This window comes from Notothenia rossii (assembly GCF_949606895.1).
Source record: "Notothenia rossii genome assembly, chromosome: 6".
Lineage (NCBI taxonomy): Eukaryota > Metazoa > Chordata > Actinopteri > Perciformes > Nototheniidae > Notothenia > Notothenia rossii.
In genome coordinates this window covers 63,793,280-63,819,889 of record NC_136909.1, presented here as the reverse complement: position 1 = coordinate 63,819,889, position 26,610 = coordinate 63,793,280, and the positions used below count along the sequence as shown (strand labels likewise).

General features: G+C 41.4%; 1 protein-coding gene across 3 annotated transcripts; it reads left to right on the top strand.

Annotated features, from left to right (window-relative positions):
• The first annotated feature begins 654 nt into the window (after positions 1–654).
• On the top strand, positions 655–26,024 carry nvl (nuclear VCP like). 3 transcript variants are annotated; one of them, XM_079686061.1, is made up of 24 exons: positions 655–807; positions 2,834–2,902; positions 3,255–3,325; positions 4,128–4,180; positions 4,384–4,474; positions 4,781–4,847; positions 7,759–7,980; positions 8,241–8,340; positions 8,805–8,881; positions 9,012–9,146; positions 9,513–9,614; positions 9,763–9,880; positions 11,160–11,304; positions 11,436–11,865; positions 13,446–13,667; positions 14,248–14,352; positions 17,694–17,756; positions 22,676–22,795; positions 22,984–23,083; positions 23,202–23,308; positions 24,318–24,394; positions 24,749–24,840; positions 25,511–25,608; positions 25,858–26,024. In XM_079686061.1, exons 2-24 carry the CDS (start codon positions 2,846–2,848, stop codon positions 25,900–25,902), a joined length of 2,697 nt encoding a protein of 898 aa, XP_079542187.1. In that variant the 5' UTR covers positions 655–807; positions 2,834–2,845; the 3' UTR covers positions 25,903–26,024. The 3 variants fall into 3 exon arrangements, with proteins under 3 accessions (XP_079542187.1, XP_079542188.1, XP_079542186.1); XM_079686062.1 differs by having other exon boundaries at positions 8,238–8,340; positions 13,449–13,667; XM_079686060.1 differs by having other exon boundaries at positions 8,238–8,340.
• The last annotated feature ends 586 nt before the right edge of the window (positions 26,025–26,610 follow it).

The window sequence follows — 26,610 nt, the reverse complement described above, 5'->3', positions numbered from 1 at the left end:
TTTAATTTAAAAACATTTACAATTAGACAAGTAGTTTATGCCTAAAACTATTTAGATGTATCAAGTCTTTTCCAGTCATTTTCAGGATTTATCAGTAAAAACATTTATAGATTTGAATTTTTTATATTATGTAGACTCATTCACTTCTGGTGAAGTCTGACGACTGGCATACATTTATTGCTAAAACTGAAAGTTTAACTTAAAAATGAATGCTGTTCATTTATGATTCGTAGTTTGAACATCTTGACATTTGTATAGCAATACAAGCACAAGATTGTGTTTTTGTTTACAGTGCACATATGGGTTGCCAAACTTTTCAGCCCGCGACCCCCAAAATAACAGTGCCAGAAACTGGCAACCCCCTGTCGACGGGGGGGATTGTCAAAGAAAAAAAATTCTATGCAAACGTTATTATTAATAATAATAAAAATAAAAATAAATATTAAAAATAACAATCAATTTTTTTTATATATATTTTTTTTAATTTCCCATTTTTATTTTGCAATCATCTCGCGACCCCCCCCCCCCCACACACATTTGCTGTACATTTCTTAGTTACACCTGAGTAAAGTGGATGTCAGCTACCTGAGAGAACAGGGCTGCTCTGTAGTAGCCCCCTCTCACCAGAAGAGGGCAGTGATGCTCCACTGACTGTCAGCTACAGTTAAACCTTAGATGGGAAGAAGAAGAAAAAAGCTCACCCACAGGTTTGTTTCCGGGTCAGCGCGTCACGTTGCCACACTGTAAACACAACTCAGTTTAAACAGAAGAATTCTGAATAAGTGATGCACTGCGGTTTCTCTTGAGGTAGGTAACCCTTTTTCACTTTAAAAATGTCCGTTTCTGTCTGACATACAGTGACTTTAAATCACTGGATATGTGTTGTGTTGTTAGTTCAGTGCTGAATGTTTCCACAGTACAGCCACCTGTGAATGTACCACCAGCGTGCTGTTACTTTTTATAGGGCTCTTTCTCATAATTGTGTTTAAAAAATATGTGTAATTCAGGAATGAAGTTGGGAGACCATGCTCGTGAGATTTGGTTGACTTGCTCATTTTTCTTCTAGTGTGTTACAGTCACCATAGCTAACTGTTAGCTCATGATAACTGCACATCACTTGTATTGCTCATAAAATGACTATGTACATCGAAGAGCTAATGCTAGTAATAGTAATTATTTCTTACATAAGCCAGCTCCAGATGTGAGCATTTGCTATAGTCTGATCAGTCTTGTTTGTTTACTTTTTTATAAGAATAATGTGGTGTAAAAAAAACATTTAAAAGCATAGATTGTTCATTCTCTGTAAGAGGTAAGACAGTCTGTCATTTGTGAACTACTACTGTAACATCACAGAGATGTGTGACAGCTGATTTATTTGGGGCTTGATGCATTGTTGACCTGCAGGACTAACATTATGCGATCTTCAATATTCTTAACTCTAGGTTCCTTGACTTGCTTTCACCAAGTTCATCTTGAGATTCTTGTTGAACATATACAATCTTTCCTGATTTGTGGATTATTTTAAGTGTGATACATGTATCACACTTTTGTATGTATTTTAGAAGAGTTATTATGTGATAAGAGCAAATGCATTGTTTTTATCACACCATTAGGCTGTTGGGAAGTTGTATTTGATTGTGTGTAGAACTACATATTGGTCTACACCAGGGGTATCAAACTCAAGGCCCGGGGGCCAAATCCGGCCCGCGACTTCATTTTATGCGGCCCGCAAGAGCTTGCAAAGAATATAATATGTTTATTATACGGTTACATGCTACTTTACATAAGCACGTTGCCCATAAACTACATGTCCCACAATGCATCTGAAATTGATTTTTTTTCTCAGAATTTGACTTGTTTTCTTCAAAAATATGCTTTTTTTCTCAGAATTAGATTTCTTTTTCAAAATGTCCCTTCTTTTTTTCAGAATTTGGCTTTTCTTTTAAAATAATTTTGTGACATTCTTACTGAAGAGACTCGCAATTATTTTCCCTAGACGTAGTCAATGATGAAGTTATTACTAGAGATGTCTTGATCCGATCACGTGATCGGGGATCGGAGCCGATCACGTGATTTTCAAAAAATCGGGGGTCGGGATTTTTTTTTTTTTTTTTTTTAAATACTTTTTTAAAATGTTGTATTCAATGTTACAAAACAAAAATGAACATATTCAAGTCTTAAAGTCATCCTGAGGCCTTAGTTTTGGTTTCAAATTACACAACATCATGTATGTGTTGCTTCTTTGGGGCTTGTTTTCATAGACCTGGTTGCTTATTTCTCTCAAATCTGGCAACAGAGTGGGCAGGGCGCAGTGTCTAATTGTAGCAGTAAGCTAACGAGTACTGAAAGCTTTATTTTGTTTTGATCCAATGCTGCACAACTGAACTGATCCAATGCTGCTGTGAAAGAAAGAAGCTATATCCATGTTGGATAGAATATCCAATTTAAATTAAATAAAATAACCTTAAGGGACAACAACCTTAAGGGACAACTTGAATGTTTTTTTTCTCTTAATGCATTGCATAAAGATCGGATCGGGAAAAATCGGTATCGGCAAATTGTCAAAATCAAATGATCGGAATCGGATCGGGAGCAAAAATAGGTGATCGGGACATCCCTAGTTATTACCCTATCCGATAATCAATATATCAATATTTATGTATTTTTATATAGTCTTAAAGTTACAACCGGCCCTTTGATTGCAACCATAATGCTGATGTGGCCCGTGATGAAATTGAGTATGACACCCTGGTCTACACCGTCTGCAGTATTTAGAGATTTAGGATGTATGCTGTGATTGAATTTCTCATGTTCCTTTTGTTCTTGTTGTCAGGTTGAAATAATCATGAAGAACAGAAGCGGGGTCTATGTGGACAACCGGCTCAAACAGAGAGTGGAGCAGGTAAACACCCATGGCCTCACTGTATGATATCAGGTCTTTGGGATTCATTTAATAAACCATGTCCTTGTTATTCATTAATTAACAAATAAGCAGTATAACGCTGTTAGCTCGTCCATTCCATTAACCAGGGATCTTACGATTGCCCATGATGAGAAGGGAAGGACACGGCTTATATCTAATTTTCTCCATTATCTGGACCCAACTCTCCTCCTTCTCCCCTCTGCATTCTCTCTGAAGTGATGTCACAGCCTGGGTCCTTCTTTCATGCTGTGTCTAGTGTTATTTGTGTTTTTGAATGAGAATGCCATCTGAGACCAGGTCTGATTTTCTTGATGTTGAATTGTGTTTTCAGTACATGGCGACCTGCTCCAGTGAATATGTGGACCTGTCAGCCATGGCTGTGGAGCTCCAGAGACTGCACAGGCAAGTGCATCACAACTAGGGACTTTCACCATTTGGAAAAAGAATAATAATTACGATTAGTTCGATTTATAGTTCAATATGATTCACGATATTGGAGGGAATTCATCCATTTGGAATCAGAATTCACATTATCATTGAAAGATATTTTAAATGATCTTGTTGTGATTTGTTTTTGATTTTGTTAAGTCATTCAAAATGATATTTAAAACATATTTAGCCATTAACAAATATTGTGTTCCTATCATTAGAATATTGCACTTGTCCATAATGAGTTTCGATAACAAATCTAAATAGAACTTATTTAAATAAAACAAACTAATGAGCACACAGTTGAATCCTCACCTCTAGGTATTAACATTAGCACCTTCATAGCAGTGGGAGTTATTTCAGGGCAGTTGCATAAGACTGCTTTTTTTAAAGGTCACCTATTATCTAACAACTTGTCCACGTCTTTTATACATAAATCGGTGTCTCCTCTGTGTAAAGAGATTCGGAAAGTTTCAGGAAAAATAGTTCTCTCACTTTTTGTCCTGATTAATTTATATAAAAACCTGTCTGAAAAGGAGCTGGTCAGATTTGGGCCACTTTGTGATGTCACCATGTATTTTGGGCTTGTACAACCATTAGCCGATAACTTTAGCCAAAATAATTGGTATTTCCAGCCAAACACTTCAGAGACATGTTTTGTAGAGACCTATAATATATTGTTAAAAAGAGTATAATAAGTAAAAAGTGGACACTGAGTGTGTATTAATGTCTATATAAACAATAAAAAAATGTTCTGTTTATATTTCATCTTTAGAATGGATTACGGCAGGCGAAACAGAATAGCTTTCAGGCTTCAAGTAGAGAAAGGTAAGAGTGTACCGTACATTACTGCCATATCACACTGTGTAGTTTGGCATACATGTGTTTTCAGTCCGTGTGTTTCTTTAACAATTATTGCACTTGTTGTGATTGTTATAACATTTGTTTAATCGTGCAGCGATGGTACTAACTCATCCATGCCATTGTTCATGATAAAACTCTGATCTGTTTTTTTTATCTGCCTCTCCTAGTGTATGACATATTAATGAAGGACTCTGGGATAGATGATCTGGAGAACAAACACATGGCTAAGAGAGCAAAGCACGCCAACAAAGGCACGGGGTAAAGAACACCCTCTAACACTGCTTCCCTCCAATGTACTCGTATTCTATATACACATATACACAACTGTGTGTGTGTGTGTGTGTGTGTGTGTGTGTGTGTGTGTGTGTGTGTGTGTGTGTGTGTGTGTGTGTGTGTGTGTGTGTGTGTGTGTGTGTGTGTGTGTGTGTGTGTGTGTGTGTGTGTGTGTGTGTGTGTGTGTGTGTGTGTGTGTGTGTGTGTGTGTGTGTGTGTGTGTGTGTGTGTGTGTGTGTGTGTGTGTGTGTGTGTGTGTGTGTGTGTGTGTGTGTGTGTGTGTGTGTGTAGTGAAGGCGGCAGCAGCAGCAGCTCAGAGGGGGACGGCGACAGTGATGACGTCGTTCTGGAGGACACGGTAAGAAGAAATGGGAAGGTTGAATCAAAAGGCTACGGGAAGATTCAGACCAAAAGGAATAAAGAAATGTTTATGGCAGGGTTCTTACGGTCATTAAAAACCTGGAAAAGTCATGGAAATTCTTTGAATCCACCAAGGCTGTCCTTTCTAAACAAAAGATATGGATAGATAGATGTATTTCAAAAAGATTCCTGCTCTAAAAGGGATGGCAGTTTCTTTATCAAGAGCCTTTTAGGTATATTTACAATATTTATCAGTGGTAAAAGGCTTTTCTTTTCCCACCATTTAATACAAACTTTTTTAATATATCAATACAAGGCAATCATCAAAACGTGATTTGATTGATTTTGCTAACTTATAACTTAACTTAGGCAATATACCTCACCTCTAGTGAGGGGCCCAGCCCTTGGTATGTTTTTCTGTATGTGGCCCAGCTGATCTGGGAGGGACTTCCAGAGGCGTGGGGTGAATGAGCAGAAGGCTCGGTCTCCCATTGTTCGGAGACGTGTGCGGGGGATGTAGAGGAGCGTGGCTGGAGCGGAGAGAGCGGGTAGATGTCTGGGTACGGATGAGGTCACAGAGGTATTTTGGGCTTTGTCCATTCAGGGCTTATGTATTATATTATATTCAGGGCTTCTCCAATGGGAGGCCTGACAGCATCCGTTGCAGCCAATGAGTGATGCTTGGGCTGTGAGCCTTTTTCCAAAACAATGCAATACAGGTTTTGGTGTAGAGAAAGCTGAGGTCTCTAAATGTTCTCTCACTATATGTATGCTCTTCTGGATATAAACCCAGCAGAAAACACTTTGGATCCACTCAAATCGGCTTTGAACTGATCTTCACTATTGCACCTCTTCCCAGAACACTTGAATCTTTCTGCGGAGAAGGGCTTTTTGTAGAAAACTACAACTAGTAGTGTGTCTTCCTGTGTTTTTGGACCTGCTTGTAATGTGTTATTTATATCGTGTATTATGTTTTTATTTTGAAATGTTAAAAATGTTACCCTTAATATTTGAAGCATCTTTGAGTACCTCAAAAAGCCCTCTATAAATGAAATGTATTAGTATTGCCTTAACCTCTTGTCAATAATAATATATAACTGGTTTGAAAGAAGTATATCGACTCTTTTTATATAGCCAGGCTCATCATTTCCCTTTGTTCTAGTTTTTCGTGAAGCTAAACATATCCTGGAGCTATCTCTGTACTAAATGGAGATGATGGATGTAGATTTGGATTGCCCTCATGCACATTTCCCAAATATGGGACTGCTTCTTAAAGGTCACCTATTATGCAAAAATCTTTTTTATGTCTTTTTTATATAAACATGTGTCCCCTCTTTGTAAAGAGATTCTGAAAGTTTCAGGGAAAAAGATTCTCTCTCTTTTTGTCCTGTATATATCTGAGACCTATAATAGGGAACCTTTAAAGCAGTGACCACCAACTGGCGGCCCACGGGCCACATCCGGTCCGCCAGACATTCTCATCCGGCCCGCACAACGGGGGTGACTGTGGCGTTGGCGGAGTGGTTAGTGCGTTCGCCCCCCACCCATTTTTTACAAAGTCTCGTGAGTAAGGTGCAGTACCGGAGTCCAACAGAGAGGCAGCAGCTGCGGGACAGTAGAATGCGTACTGCGAAACCTTCCCTGCCTTGAAGAAGAAGTGATATTGAGTTGTGAAGAGTCTGCTTTGTGCGCTCTGCACCACAGCAGTAGCCCCGCAGCGACAGAGTCCAGAGGCAGGAGCTGAGGGACAGTAGCCTAGAAGCAGGGTTGGGTTGTAACGGAATACATGTAACGGCGTTACGTAATCAGAATACAAAAATCAAGTAGGCTAACTATATTCAGCTGGCGTTACATTTGAAAAACGAGTAATCTGATTACAGTTACTTAAACCTGAAGTGAATACATTTTGGAATACTTATTGGAATTATTGGTGGAAAAGATTCCTCATAAAATGTAATATTCATTACCGGCAGAACTGTGTGCACACTGCACAGCGCTGCAGCATGTCTGAGCGAGATGCAGCGTGTCTGTGAGGCCCCGCCCCCGCACGCAGATGAGAGAGATCTCTTTTGAAATATATTGAAAGTTAGAAACGGAGATGGTTAGATAAAATGTGCAAGATAACGTTTATGTAGCATTTCTTTATTGCCGAAATGATGACATTTCATAACGGGATCAAATCAAAGTGAATGGCCTGCTGCTGTTGAATGCATGGGACAAGTGACTGGAAAACGTTTTAAAAGTTATTACATCGTTTCAGATAATAAATAATAATGATAATTCATTCTGTTTAGGGGCGCCTTTCAAAGCACTCAAGGACACCTTACAATTCATAACATATTCCAAGGAAAGGTTTTAAGACAGTACAAAGAATGCAGTCCGGGTGATGTTTTTTATGTGGGGTGCAGATGAGAGGGAGCTGTCCAGAATGACACCAAGATGTTGTGTTTGAGTTCTTGATAAGCCATTAAAACAGTAAAATAAGTGTCTCCTGTTCACTAAAACCTACCCATCTGTTATGGAAAAAGAAAGTATTCCAAAAGTAATCTGAATATGTTACATTTTTAAGACACGTAACTGTATTCTGATTACTTTCAGATTATGTATTCAGTATTCAGTAACTGATGATTACATTTACAAAGTAACCCTCCCAACCCTGCCTAGAAGGGATCCTTCGTTAGCGTGAAGAGTCTGCTAAGCTTTATGCGGTCCGCTGTGCCTGAGCGTGCTCCACTAGCATCCCCCCCCCTCCCAAAATTCTGGGCTATATAAAAATCGCTGGCCCGCGATAGTGTCTATTGGATACATTTTGGCCCTTGGAAAAATGTAGTTGGTGATCCCTTCTTTAAAGAGTCCTCTCTGACAGTGAGATCTGATTCTTCCATGTTTCTGTTTGTTGCCCTCCGCAGCCGATCAACCACATGAACAGCTCCCTAACGTCTCTGTACCGTAAAGGAGTCCCTGAGTCGGGCTCCGGCTCGCCCAGGAGAGATCCTCCTGCTGCCAGCACTCTTGGCGGCGCAGCCAGCGCCCCCCCCACTGCAGGAACACAGGTGTCCACAGGAGGCTGGTTTATTGACAAAGGCAGAGGCCCCGAGGAGCGCAAAATCTTAATCGACCTGTGTGATGATGTAAGTTCCTCTGGGGGGTGTGTGTGTGTATTTAGAGACAGACATTGTACATAAGGAGGTAATAACTGTTGGTTTTTGTAGTTTTCTCCTGTTTTGTGTAACTTACAATACTTGTTTGAACAGTGTCTGTATATATGATTAGGATTAATTGTCATTTCCTTATCTTTTTTTTTATTCTATTGCCCACAAAAACATGTGTATCTTTCATATTACAGCAACAAACCAAGTGAGTAATGAGCTAATATTTCTGTCCCCAGCAGACGGATGTGTCCATGCTTGAGCCGGAGAAGTCGACCAAAAAGTCAAAGAAAAGGACAAAGGTCTCTGAAACTACTGTGACCCGCACCCCAAATAAGAAAGGTCAGCCTCGTCTAGCTTTCCAGTATAACTATAAAGTAGAGCTGCAACTATTTTGATTATTAATTAATCTGAGAAATATTTTATTGATTCATCGTTTTGAGAAACTGGGATAACATTTCCTCTTTCTGCCATTTTGCATGACAAATTACGTAAGGATTAACTCAATATTTGCACATTTTTTTATTCTATCAATCGATTTATAACGACGAATTGTTGCAGACCTTCATAAATATATGCTTGAATTACTATTGAACACCACTCAAAAATATAATTTATATTCCCTCTATGGCTGCAACATACAATCCTTCTCACAATTTATGAACGGATGATATTTCTTTCATTATTTTTTGTGTATTGACTATGGTTGTTGAATTGCTAGTTGACAGATATTTATGGACAGTATTGGCTGTGAGGTTCTACTATGTTGCATTCACAGTATTTTCTCTTTTTAAATGATTTTTCAGCAAAATCAAAATCACTCGAGCTGCAGTATCCCACTCTGAAGTTTGAAGATGTAGGAGGCAATGAAGAGACGTTAACAGTAAATATATATTTTAAACCTTTTTTCATTTATTTGACACAGAAAAAGCTGTTATTATTATTATTATAGAGTTATTTCATATTATCCGTTGTGACTAGTTTGAACCTGTACTACTTTGACCCTGCTGCAGGAGGTGTGTAAGCTGCTGATCCACATGCGTCACCCGGAGGTGTACCAGAGCTTGGGGATGGTTCCTCCCAGGGGCTTCCTCCTGCACGGACCCCCCGGCTGTGGAAAGACCCTGCTGGCCCAGGCTGTGGCGGGGGTGAGTGCTGGACAACGCCTGGGGAGATCATGTGTACACACTCGCCTGTCTGCTGTTTTTATTACCAGCAGATAAAGAGGGTTAGAAAGGTCCAGACATAACCTACTCCGTCCAGACCAGGTTATGTTCAGAGTTTAGGCTTTTAAACAGAAAATACCAGTGTTCAATAACTAGTTTCTTTAACCATAGCATGACATCAATGCTCCAATCAATATCGTGGCAGACATTAAGCGGTTAAGCAGAACTGAAATCAACCAGTACGCAGTGTCGATCAATCGAATATCCAAAAAGAAGAACTTTGAACATAGAATGGTTGTTTTTTAGTGCTTTTTTAATAATAAATTTTTTATATATTTTGTGTGTCAGGAGCTGAAGCTGCCCTTGTTGAAGGTATCGGCTCCAGAGCTGGTGTCTGGAGTGTCGGGGGAGTCTGAACAGAAGCTCAGAGAGCTGTTTGAACAGGCCGTGGTTAGTACTAGTTTTCCTCTTCTATAGTGATCAACAAAAGTCAAGAGATTGGAGGAGGTGAAATCCGCACACGTCTCGCTGTAGGATTGAATAAACAGGTCATTTGGATAAATGATAAATAATGTTGCGTGCGTCTTCCCCCTCGCAGAGCTCTGCTCCGTGTGTCATGTTCATAGATGAGATCGATGCCATCACACCAAAGAGAGAGGTGGCTTCTAAAGACATGGAAAGGAGGATCGTAGCCCAGCTGCTGACCTGCATGGACGGTAGGACACACTGACTCCAGAGCAGCATCACAATGTGTCCTCTTCTCAGAGACTTTATGCATAAGACAACCTGCCTTTCATTCAGCATATCCAGGCAGCAGCCTATACGCCAACAATGAAACACATGAGCACATACTACAGTTAAAAAAAAAGCAGAAATAAAATCTGAGCTGATAGAAAATGCTCCGTTTTAGTTTAATACACACAGTTAAGCTCACACTAGGGCTGTACCCGAATATCCGAATATTAGTTCGTTGGAGTACTATTCGGGTTTCAATTTCGTTATTCGGATATTCGTTTTTTATTTTTTTATTTATTGGAATCTCCAATATCAAAGTAAGAGCTTGTGCCTCTTCAGGGGGTGCTAACACTTAACCATAAACGTTATCGTTTACTTTCTCCGTCTTTATATGTAGATATTACTTTTTCTCTATTAATCTCCGTCACGTTGTTTCCATAGCAACAACAACTTCCTGTCAACTGTGGTAACTCTCCTTCAAAATAAAAACATGTCTATACAAAATAGAAAGCCAAGCCAAATTACACTTAAGACATATACAACTGCAACGAAAGTAACAAACACAATGCGATATCCTTTTCAATTTCAAAGAACACAAATTGGGTTGTATACATTAACAAATAACTATAAAACAACAATACTGTAGATTAGAATAACAAAAAGAATGCCGTGAATAAACCCCGCGCGGAACGAATATTCGCTGCTGATTACTGCCGAATATCCGGAGCCCGAGAAATGGTATTCGGGACAGCCCTGGCTCACACACACTATTTTATGAACATACAGGTTCACCTGCTGAATTAAAAACAGAACAAATGAACCAAAGAAAGTGAAAACCATAAGGCAGATTCAGGCAGCAGGCGTATAGATTCACACTTAAAGTATTAGCCTACAGAACAGTACAGCTTACAGAGAAGAGATAACATCTGATCCTTTACAACAAACACTATATGCTATTTTTAGTTTTTACTAACATTGTAATCCTGCTAGTAATCCCCACTTTTGAGAAATGTAACAGTAAAGAATAACGCCTTTTTAAGGTAACTGTAAATTAAATAAAGTTTTTATCATGATAACGTAATCCTGTTACATGTATGTTACTCCTCAACCTGGCGCTCAATCATAATCTGAATCCCTAAATTAGGCTCATCAACAGCTGGTGGATATGTGATATTAAGCAAAAGGTGAAGCAACTGCCAACACTTAGAAAAGAGAAGAGATACAGAAAATGACTTGACAGTGCTGCTCTCCTCCTGGCAGACCTGAACAGTCTGACGGTGACGGCTCAGGTGATGGTGATCGGGGCCACCAACCGGCCGGACTCCCTGGACCCCGCCCTGCGCAGAGCGGGACGCTTCGACAGAGAGATCTGCCTGGGGATCCCTGATGAAGCGGCTCGACTCAGGTCAGACAAACGCCCATAGACAACGAGGATGTACATTAGTATGCTGAATATTGTATTGCTTTTGCCAAACGATCGCCTCTGTGGTCGCTTTCACACTTTGAAAAGTAAAAACCGAATTCTCTGTTCTGCAGGATCTTGAAGACGCTGTGTCGGAAGCTGAAGCTGCCGGAGGACTTTGACTTCAAGCAGCTGGCCCGCATCACTCCGGGCTACGTGGGGGCCGACCTCATGGCTCTGTGCCGGGAAGCAGCCATGAGCGCCGTGCACAGAGTTCTGATGGAAAGAAGAGCATCGAGCCAAAGAAAGAGCTCCACTGAAGAGGCTGTAACAGGCGGAGCTCAGGTGGAGGAGGCTGTGACAGATGGAGCTCAGACTGAAGAGGCTGTAACAGGCGGAGCTCAGGTGGAGGAGGCTGTGACAGACGGAGCTCAGGTGGAGGAGGCTGTAATAGACGGAGCTCAGGTGGAGGAGGCTGTAACAGACGGAGAGGTCACAGAGACAAAGACAACAGACCTTACCCCCCCGCTGCCTCAGGAGGAGGCGGGGCACAATGACCTACAGGTATGGGGGTCTCCAACCACACATCTGTCTCATTCCACTCAGAAGGATACTGTACTTTTATCTACACATATAAATATAACCATTGTTACCAATGTTGGCAGTGAGAGCTGTGGTCAAACCCCGAATTGGTGTTTTATTTCTTCGGGGAATTCTGGAGCATTTGCAATAGTACACTTTTTTCCCATTGTTTTTCTTTATGTACTATTAATAGAGGCTCAACTCATTTTCTATCAACTTTAGTGAACAGTGTCCTCTTGCAGCTGGAAAAAAATCAACTCTTGAAAGTCACATCTCATTGCAAATCAGCTTCTTTTTTTTTATTCTAGGGTCCGTTTTTGTGAATGTAAACTAAAAATGAGGGCGGTTGCATTTAAGTTACAAAACAATTCACTTTTAGAACTGAGAAGATCATATATGATAATGTAGGTCTGCTGTGTTTCCAAACATTACTGAACCTTTAATCAGAAACATTAATAATGTAATGTTAGGACCATCGGCGCTTGAGGCTCAGGTTTGGGAAGGCTAAATCACTTTTTTTACATGGCGCTGCCCGCCTCCAGCGTCTATAGAAAAGAGATCAACTCAGTGAAAGCACCGCCTGCTGACCAATCAGAGCTCAGTGTGCGGAGTTTAAATCTATCAAGTCATATTACAGGATAAAGGAAATACAGTTTAAACTGCCGTATGCAGAGAAGACGCCGACATGTCGCACTTATCATTCATATTACACTGACTGATATCACATCATCAATCAGATTATCGATCATATAATATCACAATATTTCTTTATCTGAGTCAGCTTCTCGAGCCGTATCTGGCCGTGCAACACTTACACTGTCACATATACTGTATGCAGACGTATTATTTTAAGTAACACATTAAGTTGACTAAACACTCAACTCAAATGTAATTTAAAGTCAGATCCACTCGTGTCTTAGATGGGGCAGTATCATAAAATTGTTGTATGCTTTCAAACACTTGGTAGTTTATTTATTTTTTAACTGGTTCTATATTCACCTTGCAGGTGCAACTATGTGGCTTGTATCCTGGATTATATGTTTAAGTAATGGATGTTTAAAGTTCCTATTTGTCTAATATTAGTTTACTTTTCATTAATGAAGTATGACGCTGCGCTATCAGTACACTTGTCCCTGTTTGTGATTGGTCAAATGTAGCTAACCCCGCCCCTTTCACGTGAACGCGCTCTCAGCTGGAGAGAGAAACCCTGGCTTGATTTACCGAGTTGATAACCAGCGTCGTAGGACCGCTTAGCAAGATCTCGTTTGTTAGGGTTAGTTAAGATAACTCAAACGTATCCAGGGTATGTTGAACTGGCTTCGTAGTACAGGGCACAGGTGGCTGCATAGCAGCGCTAATGTCAAAGACACAAACATTATACATTATATTTTTATTTTAACAGGATGCAGTGACACAAATATTTGGGAAGGCTTAGCCTTCCCTAGCCTACAGTACCTGCCACCCCTGGTTAGGACCTGTCAGTTATTTTGAGAGCATTTTCTCGTTCTGTAGTTTTCTATATCCTTGCCAGTTATTGAGGGCATGTTGTGTGCTGTGTCCAGCAGGGGGAGCTGTGGCACCTGCTGCAGCTGCTGAACAACACTGAGACTCTGTCGGAGGAGGAGCTGGCCGGCCTCTCCATCCTCATGTCAGACTTCCAGGCGTCTCTGGCCAGCGTGCAGCCCTCCGCCAAGAGGGAGGGCTTCGCCACGGTGCCCGACGTCACCTGGGAGGACGTGGGGGCGCTGCAGGACATCAGGGAGGACCTGACCATGGCCATACTGGTAATCATCATCATCATCATTGTTCATGTTAAACATCCATTATCCACACCGAGAACATCCATTTATACTCTACTCTGAGAAGAATATTTAGCTTGGGTCAAATGGTGTCAACACATTGGGATTAAAGAGGCCCTATTATATTTCATGGGGTTTCCCCTTGTATAGGTTTGTGTGCATGTCAATGGTCTGCAAAGGATAAAATCCCAAAGTTCCCTCCAGATGGAGTTTTAACACTCGTGCTTCTGTTGGCTAGAGCTCCAACACATTGTACGTGATAGGCAAAGGGGCGGGACTAACCAATCAGAGCAGATGGGCTCTGGTTTCAGACAGAGGGTGAAAAGAGGTGCTGCAGCACAGGCGGTAAAGCAAGACATTTTCCACAGGGAACATAAACACAAAATGTGTATTTTCAAAACATTCGAGAACAGCTTGTGGAAGACACGGGTGACCTGCAGTGAGGTGGGGAAGCTGTCAAGACGCATGGTATTTCTGGGTATGAACAGCTCTGATCAAAAGGAAGATAACTTGTTGGTGTTTTTTATACTAAGAAACAACATCCTTCTCATTGTGTGTCTTGCAGGCTCCGGTGCGTTCTCCGGAGCAATTCAAAGCTCTGGGGCTTAGTGCTCCATCCGGGGTGCTGCTGGCTGGACCTCCAGGTTGTGGAAAGACCCTGCTGGCAAAGGTGAACCCCCCCCACACACACATTACATTACATTGCATTTAGCTTTTATCCAAAGCGACTTACTGTAAGTGCGTTACACGATACAAACTTGAAGAAAACAGAATCATAAAAGCACATCAGGTTTCATAGAGCCAAAACATTTGAAGTGATACTCAACTGGCTTTAGATAAGCCAGTCCTTTGATAGTATATCACAGTGCTGGTGCAGCGAGCTGTTTGGCCGATGCAGAGCGGAGTGCACGTGCTGGGGTGTACAATTTAACCATGTCCTAGATGTAGGAAGGGCCAGATCCATTCACAGCATGGTACGCAAGTACCAGTGTCTTGAAGTGGATTCTAGCAGTTACTGGAAGCCAGTGAAGGGAGCGGAGGAGCGGCGTGGTGTGGGAGAATGTAGGAAGGTTGAAGACCAGACGAGCCGCTGCATTCTGGATGAGCTGCAGAGGTCGGATGGCACATGCAGGTAGACCAGCCAGGAGAGAGTTGCAGTAGTCTAAGCGTGAGATAACGAGGGCCTGGACCAGAACCTGCGTTGCTTTCTGGGTCAGGAGGGGACGTATCCTCCTGATGTTGTAAAGAGTGTATCTGCAGCAGCGGGTTGTAGCAGCAATGTTTGCAGTGAAGGACAGTTTGTTATCTAGGGTCACACCCAAATTCCTTGCAGTCTGGGTCGGGGAAACAACAGAGGGGCCGATGTTGATTGTTAGGTCAAGAGTGGGACAATCTTTTCCCGGAAGGAAAATTAGTTCAGTCTTGTCAAGGTTGATCTTGAGGTGGTGAGCAGACATCCACTGAGAGATGTCAGCGAGACAAGCAGAGATGCGTTAGATCAGGGGTTCCCAAAGTGGGGGGGGGGGTCGTGAGACCCCGAGTGGGGGTCGCGAGATGATTACAAAATAATAATAGTTTGGGAAGCCCTGCGTTAGATGACCTGGGTCTCTGAGCGGGGAAAGGACAGAATTAATTGGGTGTCGTCAGCGTAGCAGTGGTATGAAAAACCATGCGGGCCAATGGCAGATCCGAGCGAGTTTGTGTACAGAGAGAAAAGGAAGGGACCAAGAACAGAGCCCTGACAGAGGAGAGGGAGGCTGCTTTAGCATGGTGCAGCTCCTGATGCGGCTTTCACACCAGCGCTTTTCCCTTTCTAGCTCCGAGCTAGAGCTTTTCTGGTTCAGCTCCGGTTTCCCTTTTCTGCTCCCGCTCTGTTCACACCGCCCACAGCCCGACTGGTGCAGCCGCTGCTGCGTCATGACGTCACCGTTTACATCGCTGATTTGCTCCCCAACGGCACTCACAACAACAACGGGGGACTGCGTTGGGTCGATGATCGTGTTGCTTTTAATCATACGAAGTCAGATTAAATTAAATAACGACTTCTCCAAGCTTATACTTTTCTCCAGAGTGCCGTGGTTCATTGTTTATTAATGTGTTTCAGCGGCATTTACCGACCGCTTTAAAGTATTCACTGTCTGACTGTCACACAAGCAGCTGATACATATCCCCAGTTCCCCTTAAGTGAATGTGTGTCAGTCTGAATTGACGCTGTTTGGCATCACAACGCTGTTATTAAAGTGTCTTTGGTATAAAACGGGTGATGTTAGCATAGCAACCGAAGGTAAAATGACTACTTGTTATTGCTATCCTATTGTGGCATAAACCGTTTTCTACAGGCACATTTTATCGGCGTATTTTTCATTATGATTCTATTTGTGATAGTCGGACATGACAACCTGTGCAGCCCATGTATTGATTCCATCCGATAGCTGCTATAATACAAAACAAAACGTCTGCCTCTCTCCACAATGATCAATAACAGTAAACGGATGGTCAAAGTAAGGTGCAAATATACAAAATCAAACGAAGCCTGGTTAGTGTTGCCTGACTTTATAAAGTGTGTGTGTGGTTGCCTTCTAGTCACTTTGCTCAGCACTACTGCTTGTAGGCAGGCATGACGAGACTCTTCAGTCGACCCATGTTCAGGGGAGGTGGGTTTAGTTTCCTGCACGCCTCGACGTAAGCGAGGCCGCCTCTTAGCTCCGAAGCTCTTGCCTCTAGACCGACAATTATTTGGAGCTGGAAGTGAACCGGATTCCGGAGCTAACAGGTGGCGCCGCTGCGGTGTGAACAGGAAAAAACTGTACTTTTCAGGCTCCAGCTCCGAGCCGGAGCTGAAAACGCGTTGGTGTGAAAGGGGCATCAGAGACAGAGAGGAAAGCAGTTTCTGTGGAGTGACCTGCCTTGAAACCAGACTGGTGCGGATCAAGAAGGTTGTTTACACACAGTTAGTAACAGCAATAATAGTGTTTTAGTGCAATTGATCTACTTTTCTTTGGTAGTCCATCACCTAACCACACATTTTAGAAATGATTTGTAATCAAAATAGATACTCAATGACTCATAAAGGGTGATTTTCTTTACTTTTTTCTGGCTAATTGACAATTATTTGTTTTTGTTTTTAAATTTACAGAGAAAAGGACTTTATGTTTAAGAATCAGATCTATAAAATGTAAGATAACATTTTTACTAAAACAACTTTCCAGAGAGCCGAGAGTGAAACTTAAGTCATACATACAGGTTCCTGCATCAAGTTATTTAATGATACATCTTAATCATTTTAATTCAAATTAAACTACTACTGGTACTTTGTCACTATCTATATAACTGTTTTATTATAGAAATAGTTTTGAGAAATAAGCTTACATGCTTTCTTTCTGAGAGAGAAATTATGTGATCTATAGCAGTGCTTCTCAAAGTGTGGTCCGCGGACCACTGGTGGCCCGTGATCGCCCCCTAGTGGTCCGTGAGTATATTGGTACAATTTCACATTTGAAATAAATAAATTGATTTAAGTTCTCCGCACTCTCGCGGGAATATATCCGCAATGGAGCGAGCTTAAGTTTAACTTTTGATTGCAGGATATAGCCCAGCGCAACACCTTCATCACACATGTTGCCTCCTGTTTGTACCATTTTCAGGCGATTTGTAATCTGTTCTAGAAAAACGATGTTATTTTGGATATTTGTGGAGTTTGGTGGTCCGTGATTGTTTTTTAATTGGTTAAGTGGTCCTTGGTATGAAAAAAGTTTGAGAAACACTGATCTATAGTACTATTCATGATTTGGTTAGCGTAGCTTAGCATCATACTTAGCAAGACTGGAAGCAAGGGGAAATGGCATTGGATAGAGCCAAGCTAACTGATAATCATGAGGTATCGAGTTGGTTGTTTTGTCGGCGTCCAGATTTTCCTACTCTGAGCCAAAATGTCCCCCCGCTGTTTCCACATAATGAATAGTCGGCGGTGTACTGTGTCTCACTGTGTGTTTCTGTGTTGTCTCCTGACAGGCAGTGGCCAATGAGTCAGGCCTCAACTTCATCTCTGTCAAAGGTCCAGAGCTGCTCAACATGGTAAGTCACCGAGCTGCAGGAAGATGGAAATGTGGCCGAGGCTGCCTGTGCATTATTTCGATGTTGTGTCATAGTACAGCCAACAGTGTCATTTATTAACCTTCAACCACGTCTCTGAGAGGCTCATTCAGTGTGTTCTGCTAGCATTCAGTGTTGGGTGTAACGCGTTACAAAAGTAACGGAGTTACAGTAATATATTACTTTTTGCTGTAACGAAGTAATGTAACGCATTACTAATGAAATGTGGGTAATATATTACCCGTTACAATGCTCAGTAACGCAGTTACAACACATTTTAACCCGAAGCTAAATGGTGTTTTGTTTTTTAAGAATGTACTAACATAGCGAGACATTCCGACACCAGAGACAAATTGTGCGGTATTAGTAAACCTGGTGTTTACCCTTCAAGCTTCTCGTCGGGATCTTCGGGGCAGTTGAATGTTATGCACCCTCTATTCAAAAAAGAGAACAGAGCGAAAAATACAAACAACAAATTGTGTCAGTTGCGCGTGACCTGCTCCGCTGCGCGTGCATCATTTCCAAAGTGCTTCCACAGCAGTGACACACATCTGTGGATAATCATTTATACGAAAATGGTTAAAGCAACCATCACTAAACGCCACGCCAGCAACACTGCATCTACTGCAGACGGTAGCAACAGGTCAGATGGGAACATCACGTTACCCTCCGTTGTGGACACTATTACTCCCGCCTGACTCGCCGCCCTCGCCCCCGGAGCAGCAGTCTTCGTCGCCCAAAACTACGCCGCCCCTCTGCGGCCCGCAGCTGCCAGGATACCACGGCAAAACAGAGCCTGCCCAGGTATATCTAAACAAGTACAGCCTGTACAGTGGGGTTAGGCGGTCATTTTGCAGTTCGTGGTATAAAAATAGACAATGGCTAGAATATTCATTTGAAAATAGTGCCGTATTCTGCCATGCCTGTAGAAATGTTGGGTCAAACATAATGCATACAATAGCACAGATGCCTTCACCACGAATGGCTACAAAACTATCTCATATCCCAAGCTTATCAACAAACTAATGTTGCAGCCAGCTGAAATGTTCTCCAGGTCACAAAGTCAACCTCACATGATGATGTGATACCAGTTTTCAAGGACAGTAAATGTTCTCTTCCCAGCGTATATGATGGGACCAAGGTGATGTTCAGTAAATGGTTTTAATGATACTTTTGCCTTTCAATGTTTGCCATTTCAAACCATGAGCTGGTTTAAATCATATTTGCCTTGATTTAAAATATGTTCTCATTTGTTTTATCACTACAGTTTTGAAGCTTTTGTGCTTTTCTTTGCCATAGTCCACTTTGGACTATATGAAATATTTCAGGATTGCACTTTTAACTCACTTAAAATGTTCTCACTTGCTTGGTTTCAAAACTTAACAAATGCCATAATCTGTTCATTGGGGACCATCAATGCTATTTTAGTGGGAGTGCTGTTAACAGCATTCCAACTAACTGTTCTTCTACGCACAAAAAGCTTATTATTCCGCCGACTTATTTTGCCGCGCTTCTTCTCCCGCATTGAACATCGCAGAAACTCTTTTCAAACATCAAAACGTTCAGCTCTGTCGGGAATCGATGGCTATTACTTTTTCTCATTCATAACTTTCATAATTCCAGAGATACATCCCATAATTAGTCACATTTTTAACATTTGAACTTTAACATTGCGTAGCTCGTTAAGGCAGAGTGCGTAATGTCAGTGTTAGAGTGGAGGACAGTTTGAAATTTGCCTTCATATATTTTTTTAAAACTGCCATAATTCCCAAACCCTACATTCCTGAGACATAATTTTTTATGACAAACGTAGGAAAACATCCCGTAGCTTGAAAAAGGACAAATAATTAAGCAAAAATAATTAAACAAAATGCTTTTTGAGGGCATGAAGTGACAAAAACGTTCAACATTCCTCCATTAAAGCCCATTGTAATTTCAGGCTGATATTTCCCCACGGCAGCAGCCGCACACCTTTTAGTTAAACTGCCAAAAAGGCCACATTATTAACCCGAAAGTACAAAAAAATTACACTTCAGATACTCAACTTCCTTGACATGCTTCACGTTTAGAAATTTCACAGATATCTGTTACGGTTCTTCCATAAAACGTTCACATGTAAGAGGTTCATCTCATTCAGAACAGTGAAGCCTTTGAAGTCTAGGCACCTCGTTAGCTCAACTATAAACACCTATGTAATGGAACACGATGATGTCATCACTGCAACTGACATGCTCAGAGCAGCAGACTTCAGATAGCAGTGTGCAAACACGGTTTTCTCATAACTTCAGTGAAAATACTCCAAACAGCCCAAAACTTCACAGGTTTGTTAACAATGCAGCCATCAACGCATGTAAGCGTATTATGAGGTGTCATCAAATGCCGTTGCCATGGCGACAGATCATTCGCCATCAAGTTGGTTCAGAAGTTTGCGGCTAAAATATTCTGCTGCTATTCCAAGCCTTTTCACTTTATTTTCTTCTCTCATCACACATTCAAGCCCCCAGTGTTCATGTATCATTTCAATCTAAATTATTCACTTTTTTTTTTTACACATTACATTTCAACAGTTTAGCGTCAGATTTTCAGCATAAAGCATTCCCACTAGCAATTTCTTCAGGAATTGTATTCTCTAGTATTTATATGATATTCTACAACACTTTTTTTTGTACCTTAACTCCTCCCAGATTTTTCCACCCTCAAAATCCGTTCAAACACCAAAATGTTCAGCTCGATCGGGAATCGATGGCTATTACTTTTCTCAGTCATAAATGTCATATTTCCAGAGATATATACCATAATTCATCAACATTGAAGTCAATGGAGAAACGCTTCAGACTTGAAAAATCTTCATGCGACTTCAACTGCTAACTGTTCCTTCATAGTGATGACATGATGATGTCATAAATCCAACTGACATGCTCAGAACGCCACCAAACATCATATGATGGTTAAGACTGTGGCCCGGAACAGCTCTACTTCAAATCTGATGTTACATAATGTGGTGTTACCATGGAAACGCATCCCTCGCCATGAAACACGATGTTGCTGTAACTCCAATGGACACAGTCCGATCGTCCCCAAACTTCGCTTGTATATCACCGGTCCATGCCTCAACAGCTCTAGGCCAAATCTGAGATCTCACCGTAGGCTGTTTCCATGGAAACGCATCCCTCGCCATAAAACACGATGTTGTCGTGATACCTATGCAAATGGTCCAAACACCACCAGACTTCAGATGACAGTTAATGGTCCAGCCCCCAACATGTCTATATACCATTAGTGAGTTTTCCTCAAAAGCTGTTGCCATGGCAACGCATCCCTTGCTATAAAACACGATATTGCTATAACTCCTATGAAAATTGTCCAAAAGTGCTAAAACTTCACATGTGTGCTAACAGTCCAGCCTTGAAGACATCTACGGGACAGTTTTGAGATTTCTTCAAATGCCGTTGCCATGGCGACAGACCACTCGCCATGAAACACCATGTCGCTGTAAGTCCAATCGACACGGTCCAATTGTCCCCCAATCTTCACTTGTATATCACCGGTCCATGCTTCAACAGCTCTACGCCAAATCTGAGATCTCACCATACCGTTTCCATGGAAACGTATCCCTCGCAATAAAACATGATGTCGCTATAACTCCTATGAAAATGTTCAAAAAGTGCTCAAACTTCACATGTGTATTAACAGTCAAGCCGTGAAGACATCTACGGGACATGCTGTTGCCATGGCAACACAATGCCCGCCATGAAACACGGTTTTCTCATAACTTCAGTGAAAATGCACCAAATGGCCCGAAACTTCACAGGTTTGGTAATGATGCAGCCATCAACGCATCTAAGCGTATTATGGGATGTCATCAAATGCCGTTGGCATGGCGACAGATCCTTCGCCATCAAGTTAGTTCAAAAGTTTGCATTTCAAATATTCTGCTGCTTTTCCAAGCCTTTTTACTTTCTTTTCTTCTCTCATCACACATTCAAGCCCCCAGTGTTCATGTATCATTTCAATCTAAATTATTCACTTTCTTCTTACACATTACATTTCAGCATAGCAGTTTAGCGTCAGCTTTTCAGCATAAAGCATTCCCACTAGCAATTTCTTCAGGAATTGCATTCTCTAGTTTTCATTGCTGTTGCCAGCCACTATTGCTCATGTAAACCTACTAATGCTGCGCCCCCTGTAATCTCAGATGCACCCTGATTCATTTTGTTCTGGAACCGGGCCTGTACATTCCCATATACTAAACAAACTACAGAGCCCATTCCGTGTCCTGTTATTGTTTACTTCCTCTCTGCCTTCTTCTGGTGATTTATCTGACGTCCAGCGCTCCGTCTTTTAACCTCTTTTCCTTTCTCTTTCTTGATCCTCCTTAGCAACCTTCATTATAGTCCTTGACAGTGGTCTGTACTGTATTAACAACGCGTCACATGTTAAGAATTTACAATGAGAATCGAGTATTCAACTAAGCCGTGTAATACAAGTTGTTGGTAGCTTTAAGGACCTACACAGTTGTTATGCTATACCACATTGCCCTTCACTGAATTTTCTAATGAGCTGCACTAAATTACATTTTAGCATTTAAAATACCTCGCCATTCTTTTGCGGTTATTTTGGTCAAAGTAACTAAAAAGTAGTGTAACTCATTACATTTCAGAGACAGTAATATTGTAATGTAACTTATTACTTTCAAAAGACAGTAATAAGTAATATATTACATTTTGGAAGTAACTTGCCCAACACTGCTAGCATCACATCCCGTCTTTCTGTGTATTTAGCTCAGACTCAGATTTTCATGATGATCTGTGTCATTCATTTCCCATCCTTGCTCTAAATATTGTAAAAGAAAGGGTTGATGTTAAACTCCTGCTTGTGTTAATTGATGCCTGTGTGTGCAGTATGTTGGTGAGAGTGAGCGGGCTGTCAGACAGGTCTTTCAGAGAGGACGCAATTCGGCTCCGTGCGTCATCTTCTTCGATGAAATTGACGCGCTGTGTCCGCGCCGCTCAGGACACGAGGTGAGAAACATGGACTTGATGATTTAGGAGAAATTCCATGAGCATCATGTTTCAAATGTTACATTATGCATTGGAACACACCAGCCACGCTGTAGAAAGCCATGTCAGCTGGTGCAATTAATGTTCATACAGCTTTTCTTCTAAGTCACATTTTAGCAATTGTGTGTATGAGCATTGATTGTTTCCAGTCAGGAGCCAGCGTGCGGGTGGTCAACCAGCTGCTTACAGAGATGGACGGCTTGGAGACCAGACGGCAGGTCTTCATCATGGCTGCCACCAACAGACCAGGTAACCACAGTGACATGGCAAAATGGAGTGGGTTCAGAAGTTAAAATTAAGCCTATTTCTTTTATTGCCTTTTCTCAACCTTTTTCTAAAACAATATGACTGTCTTGTCGCCTGCCAGACATCATTGACCCTGCCATACTGAGGCCAGGCCGGCTGGATAAGACCTTGTATGTGGGTCTGCCTCCTCCAGCAGACCGCCACGCCATCCTGCTCACCATCACCAAGGTACAGGATCACCACAGAAAGAGGAGAGACGGAGACAGTCATATTACTCATCATGTGATCTAGCGTAGGCGGATGTTTTATGTTGAAAACCAGTACAGGGGTAAATTGAACTGCTGCCACGTGAATGACTTGTTAGATATTTATGTTATATTGCCATTTGCACTCCTTACTTAATTTGTCTAGCACATTATTATTTTAACTTTTGTTCATATGAATATTTCTTAAATATATTTTTTGATTGATCATTTATTTATTTCATTTTAATACAGAAACTGTTGGACACCCCAATTTTCAGTGGGGAATAAAATATTCTGACTGAGGATTCTGATAATCTTATACACTGGGAATTCCTGAAATTATAAATCTTCTTTACCTGCAATTAACAATATGTCATTTATATTCAAAGCTGTTACTTGTAGTAGCAGTGATAGTATATATATTTTTTTTCCTTCCCATCATTGTGGAAGCAATAGACAATCATATTACACAGGTTCTTCAAAATGAAGTCTTTTCCTAGAAATGTCTTCTATGCCCGCCAACATTTTAAAGACCCTTTTTCCGTTCACTGGTTCCACCTAAATGACCTCGTTATCCAGAAATAACTCTGAGTTATTTCTATGACATGGATGTGATGTATTACAGTTAGATGCCTGAGTCTATCTTATCAAAGCCCTCCTTTTTTTCCTTTATTGTTATCTCTCTTGAAAAAAAATTAGTCCGGCTGTTTTCTTTACATCCTTAACGTTTTTTGTGATCCTCTCGTAAAAATATTTCACTTGATTAATTATTAACATTGCCAGAATGAATAGTTTGGAATGTAAAGATCTCCTTTCTCATTGCCTAGCTCATCAGTCTTCAACATGATCCCATTGCTAGGTTTATAACTGTGTGCTTCATAGTCATTTTTGAGGTTTTTGTGACCAAAGAAAGGAAGGACCTTTTGTCACTGGGAGGTGTAAGGCATCTTTTGAAGGCTCTTTGATACAACTGTGCTGCTGATATTCTGTAGGGAGGGACCAAACCTCACCTGGAGCAGGATGTCAGTCTGGAGGAGATCGCCTTCAACGAGCGCTGCGATTGCTTCAGGTGAGTCTTACTGAACATTTCACACTGTTTCTGCCGCTTTTAGTCCAAACTAAGGCTAAACTGAGTTTAAACAGTGATAAAGGTGGACATGTTTTTTCCCCATGTTCAATGATACAGATGTAGAACCACCACACACTTGTGTGTGTCTGTGGCAGCGCAGTGGGTTGTGCGTTGGTCTTCAGATCAGGGGGTCACAGGTTCAAACCCCACTGCAGTCAGCATGTCGTTGTGTCCCTGAGACACTTCACCCCAAATTGCTCCTGTGGGGATTGTCCACAGTATTGAGTATGTAAGTCGCTTTGGATAAAAGCGTCTAACAAATGACATGTAATGTAATGTGTGTGTTTGTTGCAGTGGAGCTGACCTGAATGCGTTGGTGAGGGAAGCCTCTGTGAACGCTCTGAGGGAATACCTGAAGTCCCAGCCTACTACCACGGCTACACCAGGTAACCTGACTCCTACCTCAAATACCTGTATTCAGTACTTCAATGCTTTTTGGGGTTTTCCCTTTCCTGTAGTGTCTTCTATAGGTGTTGGTGCATGTAAATGGTCTGCAAAGGCTAAAATGTTCACTCCAGAGAGTGTTTCTCTCCCACACATTTCCCCACCCTGACTGAAACGTCTCCATTGGACTGCTTTGTTTACCTGCGTAACGTAGTGACATCACTATGTAACACTCTTGCTGCTATTGGCTAACGCTTCTACACATTGCACGTTATAGGCTAGGGCGCGACATCTCTAAGCAGTTGACCAATCGCCACAGAGCCGGCCAGCTAACCAATCAGAGCAGACTGTGGTGTCAATGTTGTTATTACAGGAACAAGCCTTACAGTTAGTTTTAGACTACACCCTCAATATGCTAATATGCTAACCGAGTGACAAGAACTACTGTAATTAGCACATGGATGCTGACATTAACATCATATCTTTTTTTTTGTTATCTTACATTGGACACTAAAACGGAGCAATTTCATTGCAAAACGAGATAAAGTGTTCTAATTCTGATTATTGGAAATTGCTATATTGAAAATGGTAACTTTCTCATGAAACACAACAAAAACATAACAGGACTGAATTCCTGCATATTATTTATTTTGTTTTCATTGTTCCACACAGGACACACGTTCACTGCTGGCCCAGTGGTTGACATCAGAGTGAGCAAACTGAACTTTGAAGATGCCTTCAAGAAAGTTCGTCCATCTGTGTCCAAAAAAGTAAGTGCACATTTTCTTGTAGCTCTAATAATAAATAATTGCACAGATGACTGCTGTTATCATACCTGAGTTTCATTACTGACCTCAAAATGATACAATTATAATAGCTTTAAACTGGGAAAATATGAATCAGACTCTAATCAGCCTATTTCACAGAAAAAGAAGAAACGTATTTATGAGAACCTTTACACCTATGAATTATATTTATATTCCCTATACATTGTGACTGTTCCTGTGTTCCCTGTGCAGGAGCAGAAGATGTACGAGCTGCTCAGAGAGTCCCTCATCAGATAACTACTGGACCAGAACCACAGTTCAACTTTAGTGAATAATTGTATGTAATGTATGTATACACATTTTATTATGTTGAATCATAACTGATCCCTGCTTTTGTAATAAAAAGTGTAGAAACCAAATATGTCTGTGTTTTGATATAGGTTTGCTTAAAAAAAAAAAATCCCAGCAGTAACTGCTATACCATTGTTTTAGTAAAGACTAATACAACAAAAATGAACATTTAAAAGATAGGCTACATGGTATCATGTGTATGTTTCCACCATGTTTTTGGAAATGTAGCACTAAGGCCATATGGTCTTATTTAATAATGAATTTAAGATCCAGGTGGCCTGAGGATAGGAGCCCGACAAGAGCCTGTCTTTACTGACCTGTGTGACACTAGAAGCCTCTCCAGCGAGGACCTGTTGATAGTAACGGGTAGTTATTTTCCTGCTTCTTCCCAAAGTCCACTATCAGCTCTTTGTTTGCTTTCGTTCAGGAGTAGGTTGTTGACCTGAGAGGCAGCCAATCAGGCCCTCACTTCCTGCAGTCAGGCTTTTACATTGTTCTCTGTTCTCAGGCCCAACACAGCTTTGTTGTACATCGGAAGGAGTGTACAGGGAAACCAGCAACGGGCTCAGAACGCAGCCCTGGCTAGCCATGTATCCGGGGGATATAGGGTGATGTGGGGTTTGTGTGCTACGTCATCTTCCATTGATTGCTCGC

What these genes read in the sequence shown, in the direction of transcription:
- nvl (XM_079686060.1), top strand. Translation starts at nt 2,846, where the DNA reads ATGAAGAACAGAAGCGGGGTCTATGTGGACAACCGGCTCAAACAGAGA. An exon ending in GAGCTCCAGAGACTGCACAG is followed by an intron (nt 3,326 to 4,127) that starts GCAAGTGCATCA and finishes TTTCATCTTTAG; the next exon opens with AATGGATTACGGCAGGCGAA. An exon ending in GATGAAGCGGCTCGACTCAG is followed by an intron (nt 11,305 to 11,435) that starts GTCAGACAAACG and finishes TCTGTTCTGCAG; the next exon opens with GATCTTGAAGACGCTGTGTC.